The sequence below is a fragment of the Heterodontus francisci genome, chromosome 1 (assembly GCF_036365525.1).
Source record: "Heterodontus francisci isolate sHetFra1 chromosome 1, sHetFra1.hap1, whole genome shotgun sequence".
Classification (NCBI taxonomy): domain Eukaryota; kingdom Metazoa; phylum Chordata; class Chondrichthyes; order Heterodontiformes; family Heterodontidae; genus Heterodontus; species Heterodontus francisci.
The window spans coordinates 200,027,944-200,053,392 of NC_090371.1; the positions used below are offsets into that span (position 1 = coordinate 200,027,944).

Here is a 25,449-nt window from a genome sequence, read left to right on the forward strand (position 1 = left end):
TCACCCCCCCCCCCCCCCCCACTCCCAGGATGATGAGAATATGATGTTCCTTTATTTTAAATCAATAAATACAATTTACAATGATAGTTTTATCCACATAATTGAGAATAGATTCAAACAATTAGTTTAAATTGGTCAAATTTATTTTGTGGTATCTTTAACAATTGAAGTAGTTAGCTTCTTAGTGTTCCCACAAGTCAGGGAAAAAAACTTCACTTATATAATCATTCCTTGTAATCCACAGAATGTAGAGAATTGTTCCATATATCATTTTCCTGTTGTGTATTACAAGTGACAATACAACAGAAAAGGTTGGCATCTATAACAATTCTCACACAAAGGAATATTAAACTTAATATTTCATAACCTGATCAGTTTTCCAACAGTAAAGTTTAAACTAAAATTAAATTCAATTTTGTACAGTGTACAATTCACAATTTTAAAGACTAAGTGTAAAATACTAAGCAGTCCACAAAGTGGACAGTTATTACTTATGCGCAATAAGACCATACAAGTGGATCCTTGAAATTAACAGACTTTTTTCCTTTCTGTTTGGAGATGAAGATCACTTTAGCTGTTAAAATAGCAAGTCTGGTTGGGATTAGCAGGGGAAAGACTAATGATGCACTGGGCCAAAAGACAACTAGACAATTATTAAATCAGACTAGAGGTGGAACCAAATGCAAAGTGCACAGTCCTTTTGAGCTCCAAGAACAAGTCTATTGTAAACTCTATGGGAGGCTGTTAAAAGATTTGAATATTCATTGGTGGCCAATACCCGAGACAGAAAAAAGCTCATTTTAATGAAGTCAGTACACTTTCACTTCCAAGTGAAATATTTCAAACCTGCAGGCCCTTATTTTTTGTAAAAAAAATTAGGATTATCTTCAAATCTTCATAAACAGCAAAACAAAGTATCAATATCCATTAGCCAAAGAACATGAACTGTATGGCCTTTTTCAACTATACTGCATTCGTCAGTCCCAAACACCATCATTCTGCTCCTTTGACAACACCAACTAATGCTGGCCGAAGGGTGCGTCCATGAAGCTTGTACCCTATCTTGGTCACCAGCGCCACTGAGCCTGGCTCCTTTCCTTCCACAGGAGTGTGGAAAAGTGCTTCATGCTCATAGGGATCAAACTTTGCTCCAACGGGATTCAATTTGACAAGACCATGCTTGGAAAACACTTTTTGAAGTTGTCCTTCAGTCATGATGAGACCTTCATAGAGACTCTTCAAGTGGGGGTTCTGTCCCGAGATCTCCTCTTTAGGCACACTCTCCGTTGCTTTCTCAAGAACATCCGCCACGTCCAACAGGTCCTTGCAGAAACCCTGAATACCTTAAAGGGAAAAATAACAACTCAAAATCTGATAGGATTCTAGTATAAATAAAATGTACAAAAGAAAAAAAGAGAGGAAGTGTTGCAATCAATAGGAAGAGAACTGTGAAAGTCACTCAAGGTGCTGGTATCTATTAAACCAGAGTTCCACTAGGTTTTTTTTCCTGTGGCTTTTTGCCATTTTAGCTGAGAAGTGTATCAATACTTCTCTTAAAAATCTTGAATGACATTTCATATTTGCTCAGTAAACTCAATCAGCATAGTCCCAATTACTTTTATGAAATTAACCAACTTGTAAAAAGACTAATGCCAATCTACCATCATGACTCCAACACCCTGGCAAATTAGAATGTAAAATTACATTTTTTACTATAATTATTGTTAGTAATAACCATTCTCACCTGAGCAAGCACCACAGAAGCTGGTACAGGAAATGGGAAAAATATTCAGAAACGTAAAGTAGGAAATATTCTTTTGAAGTTGAGGCAAAAGTACATCTTTCTAGCTTGAGTGCTTAATATTAAGCAGTGCAAAATAAATGAAACAGTGCTGCACCCCAGCACTGACCTCCTTCACCTAGATGAGAACAAATCAGGCAAAACATGCATAAAAGGGATAAAGATGTTGAGACTTCTACTTTAATTTTAATAACTATTGCCAAGTGCCAAACTGCTTGCTTGCAGAAAAGAAATGCTTTAAGAAGTAATTTTAAAGTTAAAGAACTACTGACCATCAATAAAGGGAACAGGACCAAGAACAGACTAGCCAAGTATGCAAAATTCAAAAATAGTGGCATTATTGGCAAGACAAAAATCACAGCAAACACTAATATTCAGTAATTTGAAGTTTTGTATAATCAAGTCCAACTGTATGTCTTTTCCCACTTCCCAATTCTGTTTCTTTCCTAAAGGCCCAACTATTGCTTGGGTGCAGTTCCTTGGTCACTGCTAAGTCTCTGGTACTTCATGCAAGTGGCCATTTTTCATGAACGATGTGAAGAAATATCCGCTGGTTATTTGCCCATGAAGGGCATTAGAGTCAGATTACCCAATGTCCACAGTTTCCAGCAGGGATCATTGGATAGTGATCAGGAACAGGATACGGGTATGTTAGTGTAGTGGTAATGTTACTGGACTAGTAATCCAGAAGCATGTCCTTACCTGGTCTGGCCTATAATGGACTCCAGTCCCACACCAACATAGTTGATTCTCATCTGCCCTCTGAATTGGCCTCGCAAACATCGCTGTTGTAGAATTTTCAAAGGCAGCGACCACCGCCACCCCCCCCCCCCCCCACCTTCTCAGGGCAACAATGGATGGCAAAGTAATGCTGCTGTTGCCCAAGAATTACTTAAAAGAACAGGAGGCATGGTGAATTTTTCCATTCCAAAGCTCAAGGGAGCTGAGGCCAAATGCAGCAATTCAGTTGAGAGAAGAGCAATGTATAAATCAAAACTATGTGCTTGGCCTTGTGTTACTCCAATTGGTGCCATTATCTATTATATTGACGGACCGAGGTCTTTCACGAAATGGCAAATAAAACATCCTTACAGCATTGCCTTAGGTGCCAATGTGGATTAAATCAAATTGCTAGTATTTAGAAACTGGTTATAAGAGAAAATACAGAATGAATGGGTAACAGCCCAGAATTGTACGCGCTCTGGAAATGCCACAACAAAAGGTCATCGACCTGAAACTGTTTCGCTCCACAACTGCTGACAGACCTGAGAATTTCCAGCATTTTCTGTTTTGAAATAAACACTTTCCCCAAAACATAGCATTATATTTTTCATATATGAATATTTTTCTGTGGATAATTAAAACTAGATAATATTTTATTTGGGAGGTAGATTGGAAGGGTCTTTAAGTAAATAAATTTGACCCAGATTAATCTATGGCAAGAACCTAGACATGACCTTCCGACTCAGAGCAGCTTACTGTCAACCTTAATATTGTAGAGTCTGAGACACAATGCATGGAACTCCAGTGAAGACCAGAATGATCACTACTAAAACTAGGACGGCACAGTGGTTAACACCGCAGCCTCACAGCTCCAGTGACCTGGGTCCAGTTCTGGGTACTGCCTGTGCGGAGTTTGCAAGTTCTCCCTCTGACTGCTTGGGTTTCCTCTGGGTGCTCCTCCCACATGCCAAAGATGGGTTGATAGGTAAATTGGCCATTGTAAAAAATTGCCCCTAGTGTAGGTAGGTGGTAGGAGAATTGAGGGAAGGTGGGGATGTGACAGGGAAAATGGGATTAATGTAGGATTAGTATAAATGGATGGTTAATGGTCAGCGCGGACTCAGTGGGCCAAAGGGCCTGTTTCGGTGCTGTATCTCTATGACTCTATAAAAGGCAAATAGAGTGCAATATTTTCCACGAGTTACTTTTTCCAGGGCAATGCCAGGCAATGTTGTGGTCAATGTCCATAAAGCTATTGGACATGACCTACACCTGAAATTCCACAAAGAAATTCTCGATTTCAAATGTGTCACCTAGGTAGTTAAAAGTCCAGGCCTTTTATCCCCCCAGGAAGGAAGAAAACTAAACTGCACCATCAATTATAGCATCTTTCACTTCTCTACAGATGGAGAAATAGTCTAAAATCACTAGTACACAGGACATAAGAAATATGCTGACTATCACCTAATCAGCATCTCACAACAAGCAAACCATGAATGGAGATTCAGGGATGCTGAAGTATTTCTGCCGAGAGCCACAGAGGAAGGCGGCGGCATACTATGCTTACCACCTACAAAACATCAGATCATACTCCTTTTACCCAGTCAGAAGTTGTTCCTGCTCCAAATGATGACCCAGCTAATGCTGGTATTCCTAGCCAGCTTTTGAACAAGTCCTATACAGACTCACAATTACTCTTATCCATTGTGTGCATGTCAAGGTAGGCGGTGGCGTAGTGGTATTATCACTAGACTAGTAACCCAGAGACCCAGGGCAATCCCACCACAGCAGAAGGTGGAACTTGAATTTAATTAATAAATCTGGAATTAAAAAGCTAGTCGAATGATGGCCATGAAACCATTGTCGATTGTTGTAAAAACCCATCTGGTTCACAAATGTCCTTTATGGAAGGAAATCTGCTGTCCTTACCTGGTCTGGCCTACGTGTGACTCCAGACCCACAGCAATGTGGTTAACTCTTACATGCCCTCTGAAATGGTCTAGCAAGCCACTCAGTTGTATCTAACCGCTACAAAGTCTATAAAAAGGAATGAAACCGGATGGACCACCCGGCATCGACCTAGGCACCGGAAACGACAACGGTAAACCCAGCCCTGTCTACCCTGCAAAGTCCTCCTTACTAACAGCTGGGGGCTTGTGCCAAAGTTGGGAGAGCTGTCCCACAGACTAGTCAAGCACAGCCTGACATAGTCATACTCACGGAATCATACCTTACAGGCAATGTCCCAGACACTGCCATCACCATCCCTGGGTATGTCCTGTCCCACCGGCAGGACAGACCCACCAGAGGTGGTGGCACAGTGGTATACAGTAGGGAGGGAGTTGCCCTGGGAGTCCTCAACATCGACTCCAGACCCCATGAAGTCTCATGGCATCAGGTCAAACATGGGCAAGGTAACCTCCTACTGATTACCACCTTCCGCCCTCCCTCAGCTGATGACTCAGTACTCCTCCATGTTGAACACCACTTGGAGGAAGCACTGAGGGTGGCAAGGACACAGAATATACTCTGGGTGGGGGAATTCAATGTCCATCACCAAGAGTGGCTCAGTAGCACCACTACTGACTGAGCTGGCTGAGTCCTAAAGGACATAGCTGCCAGACTGGGTCTGCGGCAGGTGGTGGGGGAACCAACAAGAGGGAAAAACATACTTCACCTCATCCTCACCAATCTGACTGCCGCAGATGCTTCTGTCCATGACAGTATTGGTAGGAGTAACCACCACACAGTCCTTGTGGAGACGAAGTCCCGCCTTCACATTGAGGATACCGTCCATCGTGTTGTGTGGCACTACCACCGTGCTAAATGGGATAGATTTCGAACAGATCTAGCAATGCAAAACTGGGCATCCATGAGGTGCTGTGGGCCATCAGCAGCAGCAGAATTGTACTCATCCACAATCTGTAACCTCATGGTCCAGCATATCCCCCACTCTACCATCACCATCAAGCCAGGAGACCAACCCTGGTTCAATGAAGAGTGCAGGAGGGCATGCCAGGAGCAGCATCAGGCATACCTCAAAATGAGGTGTCAACCTGGTGAAGCGACAACCCAGGACTACTTGCATGCCAAACTGCGTAAGCAGCATGCGATAGACAGAGCCAAGCGTTCCAAAACCAACGGATCAGGTCTAAGCTCTGCAGTTCTGCCACATCCAGCCGTGAATGGTGGTGGATAATTAAACAACTAACTGGAGGAGGTGGCTCCACAAATATCCCCATCCTCAATGATGGGGGAGCCCAGCACATCAGTGCGAAAGATAAGGCTGAAGCATTTGCAACTATCTTCAGCCAGAAGTGCCAAGTTGATGATCCATCTCGGCCTCCTCCTGAAGTCCCCAGCATCATAGATGCCAGACTTCAGCCAATTCGGTTCACTCTGTGTGATATCAAGAAACGACTGAAGGCACTGGATACTGCAAAAGCTATGGGCCCTGACAATATTCCGGCAATAGTACTGAAGACCTGTGCTCCAGAACTTTCCGCGCCCCTAGCCAAGCTGTTCCAGTACAGCTACAACACTGGCATCAACCCTGCAATGTGGAAAATTGCCCAGGTATGTCCTGTACACAAAAAGCAGGACAAGTCCAACTCAGCCAATTACCGCCCCATCAGCCTACTCTCAATCATCAGTAAAGTGATGGAAGGTGTCATTAACAGTGCCATCAAGCGGCACTTGCTTAGCAATAACCTGCTCAGGGACACTCAGTTTGGGTTCCACCAGGGCCACTCAGCTCCTGACCTCATTACAGCCTTGGTTCAAACATGGACAAAAGAGCTGAACTCAAGAAGTGAGGTGAGAGTGACTGCCCTTGACATCAAGGCAGCATTTGACCGTGTATGGCATCAAGGAGCCCTAGCAAAACTGAGGTCAATGGGAATCAGGGGGGAACCCTCCGCTGGCTGGAGTCATACCTAGCGCAAAGGAAGATGGTTGTGGTTGTTGCAAGTCAATCATCTGAGCTTCAGGACATCACTGCAGGAGTTCCTCAGGGTAGTGTCCTAGGCCCAACCATCTTCAGCTGCTTCATCAATGACCTTCCTTCAATCATATGGTCAGAAGTGGGGATGTTCGCTGATGATTGCACAATGTTCAGCATCATTCGTGACTCCTCAGATACTGAAGCAGTCCGTGTAGAAATGCAGCAAGACCTGGACAATATCCAGGCTTGGGCTGATAAGTGGCAAGTAACATTCGCGCCACACTAGTGCCAGGCAATGACCATCTCCAAATAGAGAGAATCTAACCATCTCCCCTTGACATTCAACGGCATTACCATCGCTGAATCCCCCCACTATCAACATCCTAGGGGCTACCATTGACCAGAAACTGAACTGGAGTAGCCATATAAATACCGTGGCTACAAGAGCAGATCAGAGGCTAGGAATTCCGAGGCGAGTAACTCACCTCCTGACTCCCCAAAGCCTATCCACCATCTACAAGGCACAAGTCAGGAGTGTGATGGAATACTCTCCACTTGCCTGGATGGGTGCAGCTCCAACAACACTCAATAAGCTCGACATCATCCAGGACAAAGCAACCCGCTTGATTGGCACCCCATCTACAAACATTCACTCGCTCCACCACCGACGCACAGTAGCAGCAGCGTGTACCATCTACAAGATGCACTGCAGCAATGCACCAAGGCTCCTTAGACAGCACCTTCCAAACCCGTGACCTCTACGAACTAGAAGGACAAGGGCAGCAAATATATGGGAACACCACCACCTGCAAGTTCCCCTCCAAGTCACACACCATCCTGACTTGGAACTATATCGCCGTTCCTTCACTGTCGCTGGGTCAAAATCCTGGAACTCCCTTACTAACAGCACTGTGGGTATACCTACCCCAAATGGACTGCAGCGGTTCAAGAAGGCAGCTCACCACCACCTTCTCGAGGGCAATTAGGGATGGGCAATAACTGCCCACATCCCATGAATAAATAAAAAAATGTCTGTAATTGTGTAGGGCAACATAAATGAAATGTGAAAATTAAGACACCAAAGTGTAAGTAATGCAATTACTTGTTGGTCTTTTAACAAGAACAAATTGCATGAAACAAAAAGAAATCACAGGCACATAAACCAGAAGTGGGAAAAATGAGGTAGTGTTGGAGGGAAGGATAAAACTGTTAGTGTTAACAGAACAAAGATGGGAAAGAACGGGGAAGCTAATACAAGAACAGACTAAACAATACAGAAAAGTAGTTAGTAGACAAGCCTGAACAAAGCAAACTGGAATACTCCAACAGAAAAAAAAGGCAAGTGGTTATTATTAGAACAAACCAGCGGAGAGGAAAAAAGTAGCATTAAAACAAACCAGAGATATTTAACAAAGCAACAGTTATATCAGAGCAGACCATGCAAAAAAGGAAAATATTAGAAGAGACCAAAAAAAGCAAAACAGGAATTAGAGCAGACCAAAGGGGGAAAAAACGCAAGCTAAGTGATTACTTGACTTGGAACAAACCAGATAAACAGGCGAGGTTAAATTTCACAGGATTGCATATCCGGAACAGTCAAATGTAACATTTTCACAGGCCTAAATGCTACAAAGGCACGATTACACTGCAGACAAAATACAGTCTTATATTTATGTTCTACCCATAGCACAGTAGCTGTGTGGAAACAGAAAGCACAGTGGGTTTCACTTAAAATCTTTATCCAAACCAGATGGAAATGGCTAAAATTTACCCTCAGATGGAATTAAACATCCTCTAAATAGAAGTGTATTTATCCAAACCAGTCAGAAAGTTCTTCCATCTTTCAAACTTGGTAATAGAGGCCATGAAATCAAATATGTTACAGCTCCCTGTACAACTCATCATTAATAAAGCAGCTTGTTAACTACTTAATTTCAACTATTGTTTGAGAACACACCATTCTGATGTATCACACAGTGAAACACCAAGCAAGGACATTCAACCCCAATATAAAATACCTAAGAAGCTCCAACAAGGGACAGGTGGTTAATCCCACCTGTTGGTGAATGAACAGCACCAACAGAGCTCGCTTCCTGTTCCTACCACCAACAGCACACACGACAGGACTGCACCATTCCAAACATTCGACACCACCAATCTGCAAGTGAAGAAATTGTGCAAACACCAGTAATAAAGTGTGTGGATTGTGTGTAAATCCAACATTACTGGTATCCAATGTCAGAATCTTACCATATAGCTTAGCTTCTTCAACTAGTTTTTGGCTTCTTTGACGTAGATTTTCAGTATCTGCTAGCGCTCGCTTATACTTGTCCTAAAAAAATATAAAACGTCCACACAATATTTTTCACTTCAACTAGTCATATCTGTTTAATTTTTATTTAAAAGTTGAGCTATTTTATATATCAATGTGATTAATTCCCATTATATTTAGTCTATAAATTTACCTTCACAATACTTCCAGCTGGTTAAGGCAATGACTACCTGAGCCAGAAAGACCAGGAAGATTACACATTCAATCACTGTGTTGAATAAGTGAATTGCAGCCATAAGGCCCTACTTGGTATCAGTACACCTGGGTTTGGGAAGGGAAAAGTGCTCAGGGTTTCCTGTTCCTGAACAATATCAGGCATTGCCTGCTGGAAATACACATGCACACATCAGGTAATAAACAAAAACAGAAAGTGCTCGAAACACACAACAGATCTGGCAGCATCTGTGGAGAAAGAAACAGAGTTAACGTTTCAGGTTTGTGACCTTTCATCAGGGACCTGAAACATTAACTCTGCTTCTCTATCCACAGACGCTGCCAAACTTGCTGAGTATTTCCAGCACTTTATATTTATTTCAGACTTCTAGCATCTGCACTATTTTGCTTTTATTTCAGGTAATAAGTTTGGAGTCAACTGTGATGTTGTCCAGGGGTCAAATAGATTGATGGAATTCAGTTTCTAGTCTAGAGAATGGCCAGTTGAGCAAGTTATTAGTACAACTGGTCAGGGTAGAACCACACTCCAGCAAAGCTGCCTTTTACAAAAACTGTGTGCAGCACTTCGCGTCTGTCACACTTCAAATACTACAATATATCAGATGCAAATGTTTTTGTTACACTTGAAAAAAGCACAATGGGCCATTTGGAGATAACACAGAAACTCAACAGGATAAAATACCAAAATGCTCAAACCTTAATTGACACAACAACAAACAAGGCCACTGTTAACTTGGCAATTATACTTTGTAGCCTTAAAGAAACACAGCCCTATAATTTATCCGAAGAATACCTTCGAGCCAAATTTTCTGAGAAGGCAGAAACAGGTATGGGTATAGTGATACTACAGCTCACTCGTCAATACGCCTCTGGTGGGACCAAATTCTGGGATTCAAAGTACTTCCCATACTGTTGATAGGCATCCATGCCATCTACACACAGCTAAGGTGCCTGCCTTAGGGAAATACCCCAACACAAGTGTGCTAGAATTTGATTTAAAAATACTAATTTGTACTTTTCAAATTAATTGCAGCAGGGAGTCCAACATATTTTAAGTGTCCCAAACACCCCTAGCAAAACTGGAACCAAGTTTGCACTCTAGCATTGTTAAAACGGTGTAGGAATTATGACATAATTCAAAACAGGCCCACGAGCATGTGAGGAAGACGAGGAGAGAAAGCAAGACCCAGCATTGCCAGGTCCCACCCTGAATTCCACTCCGTGTCTTTAGGTCAAGACGATCAGGGAATTCAGGCTATTTTGTTTTGCATGGTAGAAATATTACTGTCATAAGTCACAGGATGTGCTTTTTTTACCTTCTCAACCAAGATCAAAGTAAAATTTAGTTATTTTATACTTACTGTAAGATCCTTCAGCTGCTCCTCCAGCTTGGTCTTTTCTTCCACAAGTGTTTTCTCTGTTGAACTCGGTCCTCCTTCATCCTTGTCTTCATTCTGAGTCTGGCTTTGGTCATCTTCAACGCTTTGTCCTGTATTTTTCTGCCGAGTAGCTGTACAGAAAAACCTAAGGAGTGTATTAAATTCACGTTACTTTTTTTTTGAAAAGAAACACCAACAGTAGGACAAGCATGACTAATGACATTTATGAATCAAGTATGAGGTCTAATCAGAATTGTTTGTTTTACTCTACAACACAAACACAGCTGTGGAAAGGATTAACACTACAATGCAGTAAATTACTTGATCCTTGTAGAATTGAAGGTGTTATTCTGTCAAATGACAGTAATTAAATTGATTAAGTTGGTTGGAAATTCAATAATTCAGTTCATACCTTATTTAAGTTTTGAATTTTAGATGTTATATTTTAGTATTAGTAATTTTATTTCGTTCTGCCATTCCTGTTTTCTCATAAACCCTCATTCAACTGAAGGCATACACAGGGACAGCTGTATAGAACTTCACCCAAGTGGCACTTTTTCATACTCCAGCTTAAACAGCAAGTGCTGCTGAGGTAGTCAGGTGCAATCACATTCTTAACCAACATTTGGATCTATGTACTTCCAGCAAGGATCAGTCAATAGTAATTGGGAGCAGAAGCCTTTGTTGATCTTTCTTCTCCCTATTACAAGATACTGAGGTGAATTGTAGTGTCCCCACCACCACTCTAAGATTAACTTAAGCAAGCCAGGGATCTAAACAGAATTCAGCATCATACTACACAGATTATAGACTGATTTTGACCACGGTGAAGAAAGAAGGGATAGAACTGCTTGAGATTTATTTTACAGTATAGAATGCTAGCCTTCAGAGAATCATAACATGATAAGATGAATGTAAAATCCTGAGGATGGGCATCTTGGGTCTGAAACTAGTGCCTTAAACTTAAATAAAGGCAATTACAAGGATATGAAGATAGATTTGGCTAAAGTGGACTGGAAAAACAGATTAAAAGGTAAGATGGTAGATAAGCAGTGGCAGACATTTGAGGGATTTCATAATTCTCAACAAAGATATATTCCATTGAGAACGAAATACTCTACGAGAAGGATATACCATCCTTGGCTAAATAAGGATGTTTAGCTTGGTATCAAACAGAAAGAAAAGGCAGACAATGTTGTGAAGATTAGCGGTAGGCCAAAAGATTGGGAAAATGTTAGAAACCAGCAAAGGATGATGAAAAAAACAAGCAGAAGAAAATAGACTGAGAGTAAACAAGAACTAGAAACAGACAGCAAGAGTGTATACAAGTATGTAAAAAGGAATAGCAGCTGAAGTAAATGTCAGTCCCTTAATTAGATAATTAAAAGAATAAAAATGGCTGGGCAGGTGATGTGTTGCAGTTGTAGCACGTGGGAGCTGGTGGACACCAGTGTGATCCATGGCAACTACATCTGCAGTAAGTGTCTACATCTCAAGGAGCTTCGGCTCAGAGTCAGTTATCTGGAGGCCGAGCTACAATCACTGTGATGCATTAGGGATGGGGAAAGTTACCTGGGCACTTTGTTCCAAAAGGCAGTCATACCCCTTAGGATAATATCTTCTGATTTGATCAGTGCTCTGGGACAGGAGGGTGTGACTGCTAGTGAGGCAGGTAAGGGAATCCAGAAGGAAGAATTAGAGGAGCCTCAGCCCTTGTAATTGTCCAAAAGGTTTGAGGTTCTTTCAGCATGTATGGATGAGCAAACTGACCATGGCACCATGGTACAGGAAGACATTCAAGTGGGGGGGAGTAAATAGGAATGTAGTGGTACTAGGAGATAGTACAGTCAGGGGAATAGACACAGTTCTCTGCTGCCAAGAGCGAGAGTCCAGAAGGCCGTGTTGCCTGCCCGGTGCCAGCGTTCGGGACTGGAGAGGAATTTGCAGTGGGTGGGGGAGGATCCAGTTGTCGTGGTCCACGTGGGTACCAATGACATAGGACAAGGAAAGAGGTTCTGCATAGGGAGTATGAGCAGCCTGGGGCCAAATTAAAAAGCAGAACCTCAAAAGGTACTAATCTCTGGATTATTACCTGAGCCACAAAAAAATTGGAGTCGGGTAAAGACTAGAGAATTAAATGAATGGCTCAAAGATTGGTGTCGGAGAAATGGGTTTTGATTCATGGGGCACTGGCACCAGTACTGGGGAAAGTGGGTTTGTTGGTACAGTCTGTACCAGAATGGTGCTGCGTCCAGTGTTCTGGCGAGTCATATACCTGGGGCAGTAGAGAGGGCTTTAAACTAAATAGTGAGGGCAAGGGATCAAGTGAGGGAAGATGTGATAACTTAAAGAGCGAGAAAGCAAAACAGCAAAGTAGCAATAAGGGAATTGATAATGAGTGTGGCAGGAAGGGACAGAGTGTACAAACCTAACAGTGTGTGAGCAGATAAGGCTAGAGGTTGTGAAAATAAGTCAGAATTAAAGGCACTCTATCTGAATTAACAGCACAAATAAAAAGTAAACAGGGATGATCTAACTGCCATTATGGAGACGTGACTACAGGGTGACCAAGACTGGGAACTGAATGTTCAAGGGTATTCCACATTTAGGAAGGATAGGCAAAAGGGAAAGGGGGGTCGCGCTGTTAATAAAGGATGAGATCAGTACATTAGTGTGAGAGGAACTTAGATTGAAGGATCAAGATGTAGAATCGGTTTAGGTACAGCTAAGAAACAGCAAGGGGCAGCAAACATTGGTAGGAGTTATTTATAGGCCAAACAGTAGTGGTAATGTAGGATACAGTATAGATCAGGAAATTAGCAGTGCATGTAACAAGGGTAATACAGTAATTATGGGAGAATTCAATCTACATATAGACTGGGTAAACCTAATTAGCATTAATGCTGTGGAGGATGAATTCCTGGAATGTATACAAGATGCTTTTCTACAACAGTATGTTGAGGAACCAACTATTTTAGATCTGGTATTGTACAATGAGAAGAGCTAATTAATAATCTTGTTGTAAAGGAGCCTCTAGGGAAAAGTTACCATTAATATGATAGAATTTTACATTAAGTTTGAAAGTGATATAGGCCAATCCAAAACTAGAGCCTTAAATCTAAACAAAGGAAACTACGAAGGTATGAGGGCAAGTTGGCTGCGGTAGATTGAGAAAATAGACTAAAAGGTATGATGGTAGACAGGCAATGGCTAGCATTTGAAGTAGTATGTGGTTTACAACAAATTTACATTCCTTGAGGCACAAAACCCAACAGGAAAAATGATCCAACCGTGGCTAACAAGAAAAGCTAAAGATTGTATTAGATCAAAGGAAGAGCCTTACAAAGTTGCCAAAAAAGTGGTAAGCCTTAGGACTGGGAGAATTTTAGATTTCAGCAAAGGAGGACTAAGAAACTAATAAAGAAAGAGAAAATAGAATACGTAAGTAACCTACTGAGAAACAAAAACGAACTGTAAAAGCTTCTACAGGAGTATGTAAAAAGGAGAAGATTAGCAAACACAAATGTGGGCCCACTACAGGCAGAGACAGGAGAATTTATAATGGGGAATAAGAAAATGGCAGAGAAACTAAACAAATACTTTGTATCTGTCTTCATGAAGGAAAATACAAAAAACCTCCCAGCAAAACTGAAGAACCAAGGGATGAGCGAGAATGAGGAACAGAAAGAAATTAGCAAAAAGTAGTACTGGAGAGATTAATGGGACTGAAAGTTGATAAATCTACATTCCAGAGTGTTGAAAGAGGTGGCTGTAGAGATAGTGGACACATGTTCCAAAATTCTAGAGATTCTGGAACACTTCCTGAAGATTGGAAGGCTGCAAATGTAACCCCCACTATTTAAGAAAAGAGGAAGAGAGAAAACAGAGAACTATAGACCTGTAAGCCTGACATCAGTGGTAGGGAAAATGCTAGCATCTATTATATATAGGATGTGATAACTGGACACTTAGAAAACAATGGTAAGATTGGGCAGTCAACATGGATTTATGAAAGGGAAATCATGTTTGACAAACCTGTTGGAGTTTTTTTGAAGATATAACTAGCAGAATAGGTAAGTGCAAACCAGTGGATGTGGTGTACTTGGATTTTCAGAAGGCTTTCAATAAGGTCCCACACATGAGATTAGTAAGCAAAATTAGAACCAATGGAATTGGGGGTAATATACTGGCAATGGATTGAGAATTGGTTAACGGACAGAAAACAGAGTAGGAATTAAATGGGTCATTCTCAGATTGGCAGGCTGTCACTAGTGGGGTACTGCAAAGATCACTGCTTGGGCCCCAGCTATTCACAATCTATATCAATGATTTGGATGTGGGGATTAAAAGTAGTATTTCCATGTTTGCTGATGACACAATACTAGGTGGGAATGTGAGTTGTGAGGAGGAATGCAAAGAAGCTTCAGGGGGATTTAGACAAGCTATGTGAGTGGGCAAGAACATGACAGATGGAATATAATGTCGAAAAATGTGAAGTTATCTACTTTGGTAGGAAAAACAGGAACACAGAATATTTCTTAAATTGGTGAGAGATTGAGAAGTGTTGACGTCCAAAGGGACCTGGGTGTCCTTGTTCACAAGTCACAGAAAGTTAACATGCAGGTGCAGCAAGCAATTAGAAGGCAAATGGTATGTTGGCCTTTATTGCAATAGAATTTGGAGTACAGGAGTAAAGAAATCTTGCTGCAATTGTACAGAATCTCAGTGAGACTTTATCTGGAATATTTTGTACAGTTTTGGTCTCCTTACCAAAGGAAGGATACATTTGCCACAGAGAGAGTGCAACAAAGGTTCACCAGACTGATTCCTGGGATGGTGGGACTGTCCTACAAGGAGAGATTGAAGAGACTGGGCCTATACTCTCTAGAATTTAGAAGGATGAGAGGTGATCTCATTGAAGCATACAAAATTCTTACAGGGCTCAACAAGGTTGATACAAAAAGGATGTTTCCCTGGCTGAGGGATCTAGAACCAGGGAACAGTCTCAGAATAAGAGGTAGGCCATTTAGGACTGAGATGAGGAGGAATTTCTTCACTCAGAGGGTGGTGAATCTTTGAAATTCTCTACCTGGGGAGGGCTCAGTCATTGAGTACGTTCAAGACTGAGATCAATAGATTTCTAGATATTAAAGATATCAAGGGATATGGGGATAGTGCGGGAAATTGACATTGAGGTAGATGATCAGCCATGATCTAGTTAAATGGCAGAGCAAACTCGAGGGGCCGAATGGCCTACACCTGCTCCTATTTCTTATGTTCTTGGAGGAGGAGACTGGGGAATTAATAATGGGAACAAGGAAATGGCAGTGACTTCGAACATTTATATCTGTCTTCATGGTGGAAGATACTAAAAGTATCCCTATTAAGGGGAAGCAGTGGCATAGTGGTATTGTCACTGGACTAGTGACATGGGTGCAAATCCCACCACAGCAGAAGGTGGAATCTGAATTCAATTAATAAATCTGGAATTAAAAAGCTAGTCGAATGATGGCCATGAAACCATTGTCGATTGTTGTAAAAACCCATCTGATTCACCAACGTCCTTTAGGGAAAGAAATCTGCTATCCTTACCTGGTCTGGCCTACATGTGACTCCAGACCCACAACAATGTGGTTGACTCTTAACTGCCCTCTGAAATGGCCCAGCAAGCCACTCAGTTGTATCTAACTGCTGCGAAGTCAATAAAAAAGAATGAAACCGGACGGACCACCCGGCCCAGCATCAACCTAGGCACCAGAAAAGACAATGGCAAACCCAGCCCTGTCGACCCTGCAAAGTCCTCCTTACTAACATCTGGGGGCTTGTGCCAAAGTTGGGAGAGCTGCCCCACAGACTAGTCAAGCAATAGCTTGACATAGTCATACTCACAGAATCACACCTGACAGACAATGTCCCAGACACTGCCATCACCATCCCAGAGTATGTCCTGTCCCACCGGCAGGACAGACCCACCGGAGGTGGCGGCACAGTGGTATACAGTAGGGAGGGAGTTGCCCTGGGAGTCCTAAACATCGACTCCAGACCCCATGAAGTCTCATGGCATCAGATCAAACAAGGAAACCTCCTGATTATCACCTACCGCCCTTCCTCAGCTGATGACTCAGTATTCCTCCATCTTGAACAGCACTTGGAGGAAGCACTGAGGGTGGCAAGGGCACAGAATGTACTCTGGGTGGGGGACTTCATTGTCCATCACCAAGAGTGGCTCGGTAGCACCACTACTGACCGAGCTGGCCGTGTCCTAAAGGACATAGCTGCTAGACTGGGTATGCGGCAGGTGGTGAGGGAACCAACAAAAGGGAAAAACATACTTGACCTCATCCTCACCAATCTGACTGCCACAGATGCATCTGTCCATGATAGTATTGGTAGGAGTGACCACCGCACAGTCCTTGTGGAGACGAAGTCCCACCTTCACACTGAGGATACCCAACATTGTGTTGTGTGGCACTACCACCATGCTAAATGGGATAGATTTCGAACAGATCTAGCAATGCAAAACTGGGCATCCATGAGGTGCTGTGGGCCAGCAGCAGCAGCAGAATTGTACTCAACCACAATCTGTAACCTCATGGCCCAGCATATCCCCCACTCTACCATTACCATCAAGCCAGGTGACCAACCCTGGTTCAACAAAGAGTGCAGGAGGGCATGCCAGGAGCAGCACCAGGCATACCTCAAAATGAGGTGTCAACCTGATGAAGCTACAACACAGGACTATCTGCGTGCCAAACTGCGTAAGCAGCATGCGATAGACAGAGCCAAGCAATCCCATAACCAACGGATCAGATCTAAGCTCTGCAGTCCTGCCACGTCCAGCCGTGAATGCTGGTGGACAATTAAACAATTAACTGGAGGAGGTGGCTCCACAAATATCCCCATCCTCAGTGATGGGGGAGCCCTAAACATCAGTGCGAAAGATAAGGCTGAAGCATTTGCAACAATCTTCACCCAGAAGTACCGAGTTGATGATCCATCTCGGCCTCCTCCTGAAGTCCCCAGTATCACAGATGCCAGACTTCAGCCAGTTCGATTCACTCCGCGTGATATCAAGAAACAACTGAAGGCACTGGATACTGCAAAGGCTATGGGCCCTGACAATATGCCGGCAATACTACTGAAGACCTGTGCTCCAGAACGTTCCGCGCCCCTAGCCAAGCTGTTCCAGTACAGCTACAACACTAGCATCTACCCTGCAATGTGGAAAATTGCCCAGGAAGGTCCTGTACACAAAAAGCTGGACAAGTCCAACCCGACCAATTACCGCCCTATCAGCCTACTCTCAATCATCAGTAAAGAAATGGAAGGTGTCATCAACAGTGCCATCAAACGGCACGTGCTGAGCAATAACCTGCTCAGTGATGCTCAGTTTGGGTTCCGCCAGGGCCACTCAGCTCCTTACCTCATTCCAGCCTTGGTTCAAACATGGACAAAAAAGAGCTAACCTCAAGAGGTGAGGTGAGAGTGACTGCCCTTGACATTAAGGCAGCATTTGACCGAGTACTGTCCTAGGCCCAACCATCTTCAGCTGCTTCATCAATAACCTTCCTTCAATAAGGTCAAAAGTGGGGATGTTCGCAGATGATTGCACAATGTTCAGCACCATTCGCGACTCTTCAAATACTGAAGCAGCCATGTAGAAATGCAACAAGACTTGGCCAATATCCAGGCTTGGGCTGATAAGTGGCAAGTAACATTTGCACCACACAAGTGCCAGGCAATGATGATTTTCAACGAGAGAGAATCTAACCATCTCCCCTTGACATTCAATGGCATTACCATAGCTGAATCCCCAACTATCAACATCCTAGAGGCTACCATTGACCAGAAACGGAACTGGAGTAGCCATATAAATACCGTGGCTACAAGAGCAGGTCAGAGGCTAGGAATCCTGCGGCAAGCAACACACCTCCTGACTCCCCAAAGCCTGTCCACCATCTACAAAACACAAGTCAGGAGTGTGATGGAATACTCTCCAATTGCCTGGATGGGTGCAGCTCCAACAACACTCAAGAAGCTCGATACCATCCAGGACAAAGCAGCCTGATTGATTGGCACCCCATCCACCAACATTCACTCCCTTTACCACCAACGCACAGTGGCAGCAGTGTGTACCATCGACAAGATGCACTGCAGCGACGCATAAGGCTGGTTAGACAGCACCTTCCAAACTCACGACCTCTACCAACTAGGACAAGGACAGCAAATGCATGCAAACACCACCACCTGCAAGTTCCCCTCCAAGTCACACACCATCATGACTTGGAACAATATCGTAGTTCCTTCACTGTCACTGGGTCAAAATCCTGGAACTCCCTTCCTAACAGCACTTTGGGTGTACCTACCCCACATGGACTGCAGCAGTTCAAGAAGGCAGCTCAGCACCACCTTCTCAAGGGCAATTAGGGATGGGCAATAAATGCTGGCCTAGCCAGCAACTCCCACATCCTATGAATGAATAAAAAAAAATAGAATATCAGGGGAAAAAGTGAGGGCAGAGATGCAACACCTTGCCCCGTGACCACGGTCTTTTTGATTCTTATAGTCACGGAGAACAAATTACCAGCACAGAAGAGACAGTCCATGAGTCTTTGTAGCGGATTTTGCATGTTAGCGACGAGCGCAGCATCATCAGTGTAGAGGAGTTCTCTGATCAGGAAGCAATGTGTTTCCGTCTTTGCTTTCAGTCTTGATAGATTGTAGAGTTTGCCATCGGACTTCGTGTGCAAGTAGACTCCTTCCATAACTGCAGGGAAGGCGAAGGTCAGGAGCATGGAGAAGATAATGCCAAATAGAGAGATAATGCCAAATAGAGTGAGGGCTAGGAAACAACCCTGTTTCACTCCAGTCTTCACCCCGAAAGTGTCAAAAGTGGATCCATCAAACTGTACAGTGCAGTGCATGTTGTCATGGAAGGAGCAGATGAGACAGAGGAGCGTCGGTGAACAGCCAATTATTCCCAAATTCTTGAACAGCCGTGCTCTGACGATGTTGTAAGCCTTAGGTGAGATCTACGAAAGTAAGGTAAAGGGGTATACTCTGTTCCCTACACTTCTCCTGTAGCTGGCGTTTGGAGATGATCATACCCACAGTAGATCTGCTGGCACAGAAACTGCACTGTGTTTCCAGGTACATTCGGTCTGCAAGTAAATGGGGTCTTGTAATTACAAAGAACAGTACAGCACAGGAACAGGCCATTCGGCCCTCCAAGCCTAAACTAAAACCTTCTGCACTTCCGGGGTCCGTATCCCTCTATTCCCATCCTATTCATGTATTTGTCAAGATGCCTCTTAAACGTCTCTATGGTACCTGCTTCCACCACCTCCCCCGGCAACAAGTTCCAGGCACTCCCCACCCTCTGTGTAAAAAAAACTTGCCTCGCACATCCCCTTTAAACTTTGCCCCTCTCACCTTAAACCTATGTCTCCTAGTAACTGACTCTTCCACCCTGGGAAAACGCTTCTGACTATCCACTCTGTCCATGCCGCTTATAACTTTGTAAACCTCTATCATGTTGCCCCTCCACCTCCGTCGTTCCAATGAAAACAATCCAAGTTTATCCAACCTCTCCTCACAGCTAATGCCCTCCAGACCAGGCAACATCCTGGTAAACCTCTTCTGTACCCTCTCCAAAGCCTCCACGTCCTTCTGGTAGTGTGGCGACCAGAATTGCACGCATTATTCTAAGTGTGGCCTAACTAAAGTTCTGTACAGCTGCAACATGACTTGCCAATTTTTATACTCTATGCCCCGACCAATGAAGGCAAGCATGCCGTATGCCTTCTTGACTACCTTATCCACCTGCGTTGCCACTTGTGGACCTGTATGCCCAGATCTCTCTGCCTGTCAGTACTCCTAAGGGTTCTGCCATTTACTGTATACTTCCCACCTGCATTAGACCTTCCAAAATGCATTACCTCACATTTGTCCGAATTAAACTCCATCTGCCATTTCTCCGCCCAAGTCTCCAACCGATCTACATCCTGCGGTATGCTCTGACAATCCTCATCACTGTCTGCAACTCCACCAACCTTTGTGTCATCCGCAAACTTACTAATCAGACCAGATACATTTTCCTCCAAATCATTTATATATACTACAAACAGCAAAGGTCCCAGTACTGATCCCTGCGGAACACCACTAGTCACATCCCTCCATTCAGAAAAGCACCCTTCCACTGCTACCCTCTGTCTTCTATGACAGAGCCAGTTCTGTATCCATCTTGCCAGCTCCCCTCTGATCCTATGTGACTTCACCTTTTATATCAGTCTGCCATGAGGGACCTTGTCAAAGGCTTTACTGAAGTCCATATAGATAACATCCACTGCCCTTCCTTCATCAATCATCTTCATCACTTCCTCAAAAAACTCAATCAAATTAGTGAGACACGACCTCCCCTTCACAAAACCATGCTGCCCTCGCTAATAAGTCCATTTGTTTCCAAATGGGAGTAAATCCTGTCCCGAAGAATCCTCTCTAATAATTTCCCTATCACTGACATAAGGCTCACCAGCCTATAATTTCCTGGATTATCCTTGCTACCCTTCTTAAACAAAGGAACAACATTGGCTATTCTCCAGTCCTCTGGGACCTCACCTATAGCCAATGAGGATGGAAAGATTTCTGTCAAGGCCCCAGCAATTTCTTCCCTTGCCTCCCTCAGTATTCTGGGGTAGATCCCTTCAGGCCCTGGGGACTTATCTATCTTAATGCTTTGCAAGACACCCACACCTCCTCCTTTTTGATAATGAGATGACTGAGACTATCTACACTCCCTTCCCTAGACTCATCATCCAACAAGTCCTTCTCCTTGGTGAATACTGATGCAAAGTACTCATTTAGTACCTCGCCCATTTGCTCTGGCTCCACACATAGATTCCCTTCTCTGTCCTTGAGTGAGCCAACCCCTTCCCTGGTTACCCTCTTGCTCTTTATATACATATAAAAAGCCTTGGGATTTTCCTTAATCCTGTTTGCCAATAACTTCTCATAACCCCTTTTAGCCCTCCTGACTCCTTGCTTAAGTTCCTTCCTACTATCTTTATATTCCTCAAGGGATTTGTCTGTTCCTAGCCTTCCAGCCCCTACGAATGCTTCCTTTTACTTTTTGACAAGGCTCACAATATCCCGCGTTATCCAATTATGACCCTAGCAAAGGCCTTCTCCATGACACTAAGGAGTGAAATGCCCCTGTAGTTGTTGTAGTCTCCTCTGTCACCTTTGTTTTTGTATAGTGCGATGATTTTGGCATCACAGATTTCCTGTGGAACAAAGCCTACTTTCCAGCAGAGAAGGTGGTCATAAACATGTGGCAATAGATGGGAATTTTCTAATCTCATATAAAGCTCCGAGTAGACCACATCTGGACTACTGCATTCAGTCTGAGCACTGCACCTCAGGAAAGATATATTGGTCTTGGAGAGGTTGCAGTGCAGTTTCATCAGAATAATACCCTGGCCAAATGGGTTAAATTATGAAGACACGTTGCATAAACTAAGCTTGTAATCCCTAGAAAGTATACAAGATTAAGAGGTGATATAATTGAGATATTTAAGATGATGGATTTGATAGTGTAGAGAGAAACAATTGCCTGTGGTGGGGGAGTCCAGAATTAGTGGTATAACCTTGAGGTTAGGCCATTTGGGGTAATATCAGGAAACACTTCTTCACACGAAGCGTAGTGAAAATTTGGAACTCTCTCCACCACACCCAAAAAAAAAACTGTTCAGCGTACATCAACTGAAAACTTCAAAACCGAGATTAGTAAGATATTTGCCCAGCGAGGGTATTAAGGGATATGGAGCCAAGTTGGATGAACGGAGTAAAGATACATAGAAACTTCGAAAATAGGAGCAGGAATAGGCCATTCGGCCCTTTGGGCCTGCTCCGCCATTCATTATCATGGCTGATCATCCAACTCAGTAACCTGTTTCCACTTTCCCCCCATATCCTTTGATCCCTTTTGCCCCAAGAGCGACATCTAACTCCTTCTTTAAAACATACAATGTTTTGGCCTCATACTGCTTTCTGTGGTAGTGAATTCCACAGGCTCACCACTCTCTGGGTGAAGAAATTTCTCCTCATCTCAGTCCTAAATGACTTACCCCTTATCCTTAGACTATGACCCCTGGTTCTGGACTCCCTCATCATCGGGAATATCCTTCCTGCATCTACCCTGTCAAGTCCTGTTGGAATTTTATAGGTTTCTATGAGATCCCCCCTCACTCTTCTGAACTCCAGCGAATATAATCCTAACCAACGCAATCTCTCCTCATACGTCAGTCCCGCCATCCCAGGAATCAGTCTGGTAAACCTTTGCTGCACTCCCTCTATAGCAAGAACATCCTTCCTCAGATAACGAGACCAAAACTGCATACAATATTCCAGGTGTGGCCTCACCAAGGCCTTGTATAATTGCAAGACATCCCTGCTCCTGTACTCAAATCCTCTCACTGTGAAGGCCAACATACCATTTGCCCTTTATACCACCTGTTGCACCTGTATGCTTACCTTCAGCGACTGGTGTAAAAGAACACCCAGGTCTCATTTTCCCCAACACCATTTCTCTACTAATATTGATTTGCTTCAGTTCCTCCCTCTCACTAAACACTGTGTTCCCCAACATTTCTGGTATGATATTTGTATCCTTTGTGAAGACAGAACCAAAGTATGCATTTAGTTGGTCAGTCATTTGTTTGTTCCCCACAATAAATTCCCCTGTTTCTGACTGCAAGGGACCTACATTTGTCTTCACCAATCTTTTTCTCTTCATATACCCATAGAAACTTTGAGTCAGTTTTTATGTTCCCTGCAAGCTTGCTCACGTACTCTATTTTCCCCTTCTTAATCAATGCCTTGGTCCTCCTTTGCTGAATTCAAAACTGCTCCCAATCCTCAGATCTGTTGTTTTTTCTGGCAAATTTGTATGCCTCTTCCTTGGATCAAATGTTATCTCTAATTTCCCTTGTAAGCCATTGTTTGGCTACCTTTCCCATTTTATTTTTGCGCCAGACAGGAATAAACAATTGTTGCAATTCATCCATATGTTCTTTGAATGCTTGCCATTGCCTATCCACTGTTATCCCTTTAAGTAACATTTCCCAATCCATCATAGCCAACTCGCTCGCGCCTCATACCTTCGTAGTTTCCTTTATTAAGATTCAGGACCCTTGTCTCAGAATCAACTACGTCACTCTCCACCTTGATGAAGAATTCTATTATATTATGGTCGCTCATCCCCAAGGGGTCTCGCACAACTAGACTGTCAATTATTCCTCTGTCCTTACACAATACCCAGTCTAGGATGGCTTGTTCTCTCGTTGGTTCCTCAACGTATTGGTCCAGAAAACCATCCCGTATACACTCCATGAATTCCTCCTCTACGGTATTGTGACTAATTTGATTTGCCCAATCTATATGCAGATTAAAGTCACCCATAATTTCAGATGTTCCTTTATCGCATGAGTCTTTAATTTCCTGTTTAATGCCATTCCCAACATCACCACTACAGATCGGCCATGACCTGAGTGGCAGAACAGGCTCAAGGGTTGAATGGCCTACTCCTGTTCCTATGTTCATTCATAATCCAGGAATAGCCTGAGCAGTACTCAGCAAACAATACAAATGACATTTAAAACTTAAATGTAATTTTAAAAAACATGGATGTACTGCCTGGGAGCAAACAATGCATTACTTGTCAAAGGAAGATCACACATGCAACATAGTAACATTTTCTGCATCAGAATAACTATAATACTCACTATCCCATTTTAACGGTTTGGGGAGGAGCAGAGGACACAAAGATGGGGGTAGGAAGCAGTGTGTTGTGGGCTCCAAATAAATTCAATAACCTACATTTCTATAGGACTCATCACATAAAAAGATATATTAATGCTTTAGGATGGAATGAATGGACACAGGATGTGGAGGGAGGGGAAGGAAAGGGATATAACTATTGGGGGAGGGGGAAATTCAAGGTGCTTGGGCAAGCTTGATGTACCAACTGGTCTTTTGCTACCCATTAAACTTGTATATTCGTAAACATTTAGCATTAAAAGGTTTTATCATTAAAGGCATTTTAAAGCACTACAGTAAAACTGATAGTCTGATCAAAAACAAAGGGATTCCTGACAACGCTGGGCCCCCACTGACGTGAAAAAGAGAGAAGGAACCTCTGAGCTGATACAATATTTGCCAATTGTACTGCGCAAACTATTAAAGCTACTCCGAAAGCTGAACCCAAAATCCTCACAAATGTCTTTGCTGTAGACTCCAAAAAGATTCAATAACTTACATTTTTATAGGTCTCAGCACATATAAAGACATTAGCGTTTCAAAACAGAATGGGCAATGAACGAGTACAGGAGAAGAGAGGGGAGGAAGAGGAGAGACACTCGTATAAGGGGAGGAGAAATGGGGGTAGATAAAGACCGGGCGGGGCTTTAAAGGTGTTTGAAGCGGTTTCTGGTGACGGTGATGAAAGAAGCACAGAACAAATAAGTGACTGGCACCTACACTCAGGGACAGGCTGAAGACGATCTACAGGGAATGCGTGTTATGGACAGAATTAAAGGTCAGCGGGAGATCGTCACAGACCGATTCCCCAGGTCCAAGCATTACAATGGCCAGGAAATGCAGTAGCCGCAGGTTAGGAGATTCCCCGGGGTGGTCGTGAGGGATGTAAAGCCGTCGTCGGGTGGCGGAGCTCCATTAGCGGGTGAGTTTAACAGTCTCCGGGCCCCAAAGCCGTCGAGGCGGCGCCCGATTAACCGGAGGAGCTCGCAGAGCACCGGGACTCGGCTGAATCGGGTCATGTGGCAGACACCGGGCCCAACTCATCACCTTCAGGCCTCACCAAACCTACCTGATGGGAGCGGAGCCGTTACCGCTCCGGCACGGGCCCGCCGCCGCTCCGGCTCTCCCTGCGCCCGTCAACAGCAGAATCCGGCCCGAGCCCGCCGCGGACCTCGCTCTCCCTGCGCCTGTCAGCACTTGCCGGCTGCCGGCCCGCAGCACACGGCTGCCCCAGCACGCCATGGCCATCTTTCCGCACTGACGCAACAGTGACGTTACATTC

General features: G+C 43.7%; 1 protein-coding gene across 1 annotated transcript; it reads right to left on the bottom strand.

The window, feature by feature from the left end:
* Positions 1–121: 121 nt before the first annotated feature.
* On the bottom strand, positions 122–25,449 carry grpel1 (GrpE-like 1, mitochondrial). Its single transcript, XM_068040065.1, has 4 exons — positions 25,237–25,449; positions 10,335–10,497; positions 8,718–8,799; positions 122–1,343 (listed from the first exon to the last, which is right to left on the bottom strand). Exons 1-4 carry the CDS (start codon positions 25,413–25,415, stop codon positions 994–996), a joined length of 774 nt encoding a protein of 257 aa, XP_067896166.1. The 5' UTR covers positions 25,416–25,449; the 3' UTR covers positions 122–993.

Bases quoted from the DNA above. Each gene is read 5' to 3' on its own strand.
- grpel1 (XM_068040065.1), bottom strand. From the start codon at position 25,415: ATGGCCATGGCGTGCTGGGGCAGCCGTGTGCTGCGGGCCGGCAGCCGG. The intron at 10,498-25,236 runs GTAGGTTTGGTG...TACACTCCTTAG, and splicing joins AACGGCTCCGCTCCCATCAG to GTTTTTCTGTACAGCTACTC. The intron at 8,800-10,334 runs GTAAGTATAAAA...ATATTTTTTTAG, and splicing joins AGCAGCTGAAGGATCTTACA to GACAAGTATAAGCGAGCGCT.